Raw genomic sequence first — 6,651 nt, forward strand, 5'->3', positions numbered from 1 at the left:
AGTTATATCATTTTAGGAGAGAGATAGATACAAAAAAAAATAGAAATCATGAGAGAAAGAAAGTGGTAGTTTTTTTTTAATTTAAAATTCAAATTTTCTGTGTCTATATCTTTTTTAAAATAACATAACTTTCTGTCATTTAAAATCACAAACAATTTTCCCTTTTTTTAATATATAAGTTTCGTTTGAGTGGGTTTGGGAATGCCCAGTTGCTAGAAAAAGAAAGAAGGTACGGTTTCTCGGTTCGGTTATTAAATCAGACCTGTGAGATATATTCGGGTTAATTTAGCTGAACGGGTTAACCCGAAACCCATCAAAAATTAATAAAACAAAATTAAAGGGGTTTTTGATTTAGGGTTTTTCTCTTCCGCATACGTTTCTGAATCTTCTAAACCCACCGCCACCGGGAGTTGTTGGCACAAGGCGTGGCGTGGGCGGAATAAGAGTTCAAACAGCATCAGTGATGTAAGTGCAAAGTTCTAAAAACGTTGATATTTTAATTCTAATTGGGTCAAGTTATTTTAAACCCAGTGTTTGTGTTTGGCGAAGGAGGTGTTTCCATGGCTCAAACGATAGTATTAGAAAAAAGAAAAGAAACTAAGGAAAGGAAAAAAATTATGATAACACCACTGTGGTTGGTGCCTTGGCCTCAAAATTATAGTTAGTTGGATTGTGTGGCTAACTTAGGTGGAGTTTGGAAATTTAAATATGTGGAATGTTATATTGGTTTCCTTAGATGGCCGAATCATTATATACATAAACATTTTTTAAAATGTTATAATTGAAGTTGAGAAGATGCTAAGTAGGATAGATAATAGTAGAATCATACTAATGCAGGAATTTAGCCCCTCTAGGGTGAGGGGTGCACTTTAGAGAGAAAAGTGCAGAGTTATAACTGTTGATTTTTAACAACTTTATGGTTTGTTATATATGTCCATGTATGTTATCACAAATTCACAATCTTAAACAGTTGATTTTTCAATTTTGGGTTATAACTCCTCAGTACTTTTCCCTCTAAAGTACACCCTTCACTTTATAGGAATCAAATCCAGTAATGAAGATACTGCCTTTAATATTCTCTTAGAAGGAATAACAATGATCCGAAGAGTTAGATGGTATGGGTGGACGTTCCATCATTGTAGCAGTAGAAGCTTCATCAAGATGGACACCTTAGTCTCTATTTTTTCCTTTATTTTCAGCTCAGAAAATTTGGTGGCATTTGGGATATATAATTTTTTTTAATATTTTCTTGCTTTTCATTTGGGTTCATTGGAAACCGATCCAACTAGTTTGGGATAAAGGTGTTGTTGATGTTGATGTTGGGCTATATGATTTTTTTATTAAGGTGCTGAGGCAGAGAGTATCAGAGACAGTATATACATTTCCATAGATCAAAGGGAGCAAAAAAGATGTGCATTTACCATTGCTTCATAGTAATTGACATATGATATTAGATTTTAAGTACAAACCTTTCATGATTACAGTGTGTGATTGAGCAACAGTTCAAATAATTGAAGTGTTGGAGTCACAACCAAAATAAGAGTTATATTATTTAGCAGATGGCAATTATTATTTTTTTGTCTCCAATCAGTACTTAAGGATTGCATCAAGTATGCTTACTATAATTTTTAAGACTGCATGGCTGATATAGTATGTTGGTTTTATTCAATCTTAATAAGTTTTTCGTAATTAATTTAAACATGACTTTTTGTTTTTATTTAATCATATGGGATTTTCGTTAATTTTCTGTAACTTTTTTGGAGTTCTTTTAAGCATAGTTTTCTAGTTTTTTGCAGTGTTTTCCTATTTGAAGGATAGGTTGGAATGGATGTTATTTGTTCACTTATTGATTTCTATTGCACATGATAATGGTTTAATACCTGTTGACTCTATTGCATTGTTTGATATTTTATTGATTCCTTATTTTATTTTACTGATAAGATTTCTGCTTGCATACTTTGATGATATAAGTAGGTGCTAACCGTACGTGTCTCTTAGTATATCGTCTGGGGGGGCTTGTGCAATAATTTTTTGTACCTGATTATTGTTTTCTTTTTTGCACCATTTTCTTCTAGTGAAGTACTGTTCTAGTCTGGAGGCACAATGAGATTGGAGAAATGCTGGTTTTGTTCTTCAACCGTATACCCTGGACATGGAATCCAGTTCGTTCGGAATGATGCTAAGGTAAAATGAAATTCATTCCTTTTTTCCTCCTAACTCTTTGTAATCACTTCACGTAATCTTAATGAATTTCCTCTTTTATCTAAGAATAAATATTAAATAAATGAATAAATAAATTCACTACCGTGTCCCCAGAAATTTGTCTCCCATCCGTGGTTATCCATTTCTGTAAATGCTTCTAGAGAATTATTATGTAATTGATTTCTCTTGTTGGATCAGATGAGATTAAATGTTTTATGAAAGTGAGGCTCCACATTACATGGCCTTTGTAGCTCAGATTCCTGACAACCAATTTGTGCAGATTTTTCGGTTTTGTAGATCTAAATGCCACAAGAACTTTAAAATGAAGAGGAATCCTCGTAAAGTAAAATGGACCAAGGCATATCGGCGAGTGCATGGAAAGGATATGACACAGGTAATTATCTTGGTATTAGATATCTATTAAATTTAATTGTCTTGGTTTGGACAATCTTCAAAACTATTATATTTTGTTTTAGGATTCAACCTTTGAGTTTGAGAGAAAGCGAAACAGGCCCGAAAGATATGACAGGAATCTTGCGGAGAATGTCCTCAAGGCCATTCCTAAGATTGATAAGATCAGAGTCAGCAGGGAGGAGAAACACCATAAGAATAGGTCATTCTTTGACTCCACCCTTGTATATATATTGGAATGCTTTACATGGTGTTTTTTCTTTTGGCTTTCTGGTGACATTTTGTTAAACCTTTAATAGGATGAAAGGCAAAAAGGAAAAGCTGCAGAGGGAGGCAGCGAGGGAGTTGGAACAGGGTATCAGTATGGTCAAAGCTCCTTCTGTGCTTCAACAGGATTCATCTCTCACTTTACCAAAGATCAAAGTCAAGGTTTCCCAAAAGCAATCAGAGGAGAATCCTCGCATGGAAGAGTGATTAATCTATCAACGCTGCACTTTATTTTTTTTTGCCGGTTTATAATATTTGTTGCTAGATTAATTACCTGTAAGGTCCAAATTACCAGTTGCCTTGTGATCATCAACGTGAACGATGTGATTTTCAAACAAATTTTTTGGGTAAACGTTTGTTGTGTCATCTCATTCTCCTTGGACGTGGCATATTCTGTGAGGTGATTGTTGTACAACCAAAAAACTTGAGAATGTGATCATTTTATGATTGGAAAATGCTGAGCTTCTTGGTCTAATATATTGCTCTATGACGGTAGTAAAAAGCATACTAGGGATATGCATTCCTTTTTTTTATTTTTTTATTTCTTATTTCATTTTCATTTTAAAAGAAGTTTGTGTGAAACAAATCATTGTATATGTAAAAGCTTTCTGCGCAAATGAAAATTGAAAAAAATAAAGTTAAAAAGACAATTTTAGGAAAAAAACTTATTTTATGGCTAAAATTATTTGATAATGTAAAAAATGTACATTATATTTATAATTTTTTTGTCTACAAATTATATTATGTATTCCTAGGGCCAGAATGCATTTCTAATGGAGTCTATTTTCTGGAATATATAATTGAGTTTGTAAATTTTTTTTTTGTAAATATAACTTTTTATATATAAAAATATTGGAAAAATATTTTTGCGGTTACTGCATTTATTCTCAATCCCAAAACGACGTCGTATTGAGCTTACTGCAGATAACTTATCTGCGCAGAAAAAGCGAATCCTACAAATATATAATTTTGTATTAATAAGTTGCGGGCTTGTCACACGGGCCGGGCTGGGCCCATTTCGAGGAGAGGTTCAGACTTCAGTGAGTGTTGGAGTGGCGCGGGTTTTGCAGAGGGTTTTAGGGTTCGAATCGGTTGAAGCTCCAACACAAGGTTGAATGACAATGGCAGGAAGATTCACAATGGTGCGCACACTATGCAGAGCTTCGATTGCAAGGAGACCCTCTTTCTCTTTGCGTGCTTCGAATTTCACTCCTCGCCAGAACCCTATTGCTACGCCGAGATTGTTCCGAAGAGAATTGAGCTCCTTCAAACCCTTGCATACAGCGATTGCATCCGCTTACCTTGTTTCCAAGCTTCCCAGCGATTCCAGCACCTCCACCCAAGGTCTCTCTCACACTCTCTCTCTTTTATCTTTCTCTCTTGATTATTGATAACAGCCTTGAACACTCTCAAGTGGTATAGTAATACTAATATTTAATTTTTAGCTGTACAATAATATTAAACTGATGAATTATGACGATGATGTTTTCCTTTTTATTATGTTGTTGTCCATAAGCTTGAGTAATTAAACAGAGGGCTTATTGCGCGATGTTTATGTTTGGAGAATGTAAGAATACAATATTTGAATCCCCATTGTTTTTTTGAATAATATAAATCATTAAAAAAGACGTTCACACTTGTGGATTTTGGGTCGAAGTGATTCTTAATATGGTATCCGAATTTTAGTGATCATAAACTCACGAGTTGGATCCCCCACTTGTGGAATTAAATAAAAAAAAGCAGAAAAACGTAAATAAAAAATTTGGGCCTGTGCAATATCCACACCTCGCCCAAAGGGCTCTTGTGTGAGGGTGTGTGTTAAAGAATAATATAACTCATTAAAAAGATCCTCACCCACCCAATGCGCAATAATATTCTTAACAGAACTAATGGGAGATTACCTTGCTGAGGTTAGGAATTTAAGTGTAGATTAAATCTTTAGGTCCATGGATTAGCTTGTGTCCTCAGAATTTAGGGATTGTTGAGCATGTGACATTTTTGTTTCTCTTTGATTACAGGGAGATTTGCTAACTATATCAGCCCAATCTAGTAGTGGGTAATGCGCACACGAGGAATCCTCTTCTATAATTATTAGAGTGCTTAGTTTTTTTGAAACCCCCCCTTTTATCTCTCTCCTTGTTAAGATTTGAAATTCAGATTTCTTGGATTAAGTGCTGAGCAGGTTTGCTACATGTCTTTGCCCGTCTTCAAATTCTGCCACTCTTACATGATTGTAAATTTGTAACTTTGATAAGTCTAATGATGTTTTATACTTTTATATTGACTTTGAAATAACTTTCACGGTATCATTGAGAGTTACATACAAGTTGTAGAATTAGATCACTCCCTTTGGACCAATGTGAAAGTAAAGAAGATAACATTAATTAATCTATGGCTTTTTGTGGTAAGGCTCGATTTTACTATTATCTTTCTGCTCCTTGTGTAATACGGCTGGTATAAGTAGAAGTGTTATACATGGGAGAATTAAGCGAATTAAAGATCAGAGGTCATTCTTATGTGACCTGGGAATTGTGCAGATCGTGTTTGGGGGAAAATTGTTAATCAAATCAGCTAATTCATTACTTCTTTGATTCTCGTAAAACATTAACACCTTGCAGGAATGTGAATTTTTGTTATCTTAATATTAATCGGACATAGTTTGTTGGTGTATGTGATAGTGGCAAATTTGACTCTTTTTTTTTTTTTGAATACTAAATTTGCCTTATTCTGTGAATAATGTAACTAAGGCGTCTCGATTTGGTATTCATTTCTTTATTGAACTGTCCGGTGGTCTTCTTCCCAGTCTAGAAAATCGCCAAAGTGGTTCATTCACTTAAATTTTGAGAATTGGACCTGTTATAAAAAATCAGTCAATTTTCTAAAAAATTAAAATTTCGACTTTATTAGTCTAAATATAAACTGTGTTAAAAATTTTAATTGTACATGTTGATTTTTGGGTTAATTGTATGTTCTAAAATTATTTAAGGAATTAAAGACTAAGGGCTGTTTGATTGTGTTATGGATTTTTTATTATTAAAATTATTTTGTAAAGTAACTTTTAGAAACTGTTTTGTAGAATAAAAGATGAAAAAGATCCATTTATTCTTTTGAAAATAATTTTAAAAGTTAAAAAACAAAAAAACTTGGTTGATAAATTTGTTTCCAGAATGTGGTTTTAAAGCAGAAAAATAGAAAAAATTATCAAACACATCGTAGACCAAAAACCAAAGGAACACATCGTGTGGTTACCGGAGCTTGTAATTGAGATCTATATGAGGTGGCACAATGTTAATTTTTGCTTTTTCATTTTCAAACAATTACCATTATGGCATTAACGAAGCTCTTGTTCTCCTTGTTTTTGTTGTTTCGGGAGTAAAAAATGGAAACACAAAATCAAAACATGATAAATGTGTTCTGTAAATTTAGTTTTAAAAACTAAAAACCAGAATTACTTTTACAAAACACTAATTAGCGAACAAGATTTTTTGTTTTTCTATTTTTAAAACAAGAAAACTGTTTTATGAAATAGAAATCAAACAGAGCCTAAAATACTAAAGTCTCTGAATCTTTAGTTGTCCTTCAATTTTTTTACAGTGTTAATCCATTGAAACATAAATCACTCCTGTCATAATCTTTTTCTTACTAGGATTTTCGGGAAACTGAATTTTTTAAAATTTTTAATTTTTGGATATTATCGTAAATTGAATATTTTTATCATATTTCTGAAAATTGAGATTCCTGGATAAGTTTTTTTTTCTCCTCTACCAAACG

General features: G+C 33.0%; 1 protein-coding gene across 2 annotated transcripts; it reads left to right on the top strand.

Annotated features, from left to right (window-relative positions):
* The first annotated feature begins 345 nt into the window (after positions 1–345).
* LOC133291207 (probable ribosome biogenesis protein RLP24) lies at positions 346–3,333 on the top strand. 2 transcript variants are annotated; one of them, XM_061489432.1, is made up of 5 exons: positions 346–465; positions 2,076–2,184; positions 2,483–2,596; positions 2,679–2,815; positions 2,913–3,333. In XM_061489432.1, the coding sequence occupies exons 2-5, from the start codon at positions 2,104–2,106 to the stop codon at positions 3,085–3,087; spliced, it is 507 nt and encodes a 168-aa protein (XP_061345416.1). In that variant the 5' UTR covers positions 346–465; positions 2,076–2,103; the 3' UTR covers positions 3,088–3,333. The 2 variants fall into 2 exon arrangements, with proteins under 2 accessions (XP_061345416.1, XP_061345417.1); XM_061489433.1 differs by having other exon boundaries at positions 376–465; positions 2,081–2,184.
* The last annotated feature ends 3,318 nt before the right edge of the window (positions 3,334–6,651 follow it).

Source organism: Gastrolobium bilobum, unplaced genomic scaffold, assembly GCF_033153095.1.
Source record: "Gastrolobium bilobum isolate Gb01-03AN ecotype WA unplaced genomic scaffold, APGP_CSIRO_Gbil_v1 utg1383, whole genome shotgun sequence".
Classification (NCBI taxonomy): Eukaryota; Viridiplantae; Streptophyta; class Magnoliopsida; order Fabales; family Fabaceae; genus Gastrolobium; species Gastrolobium bilobum.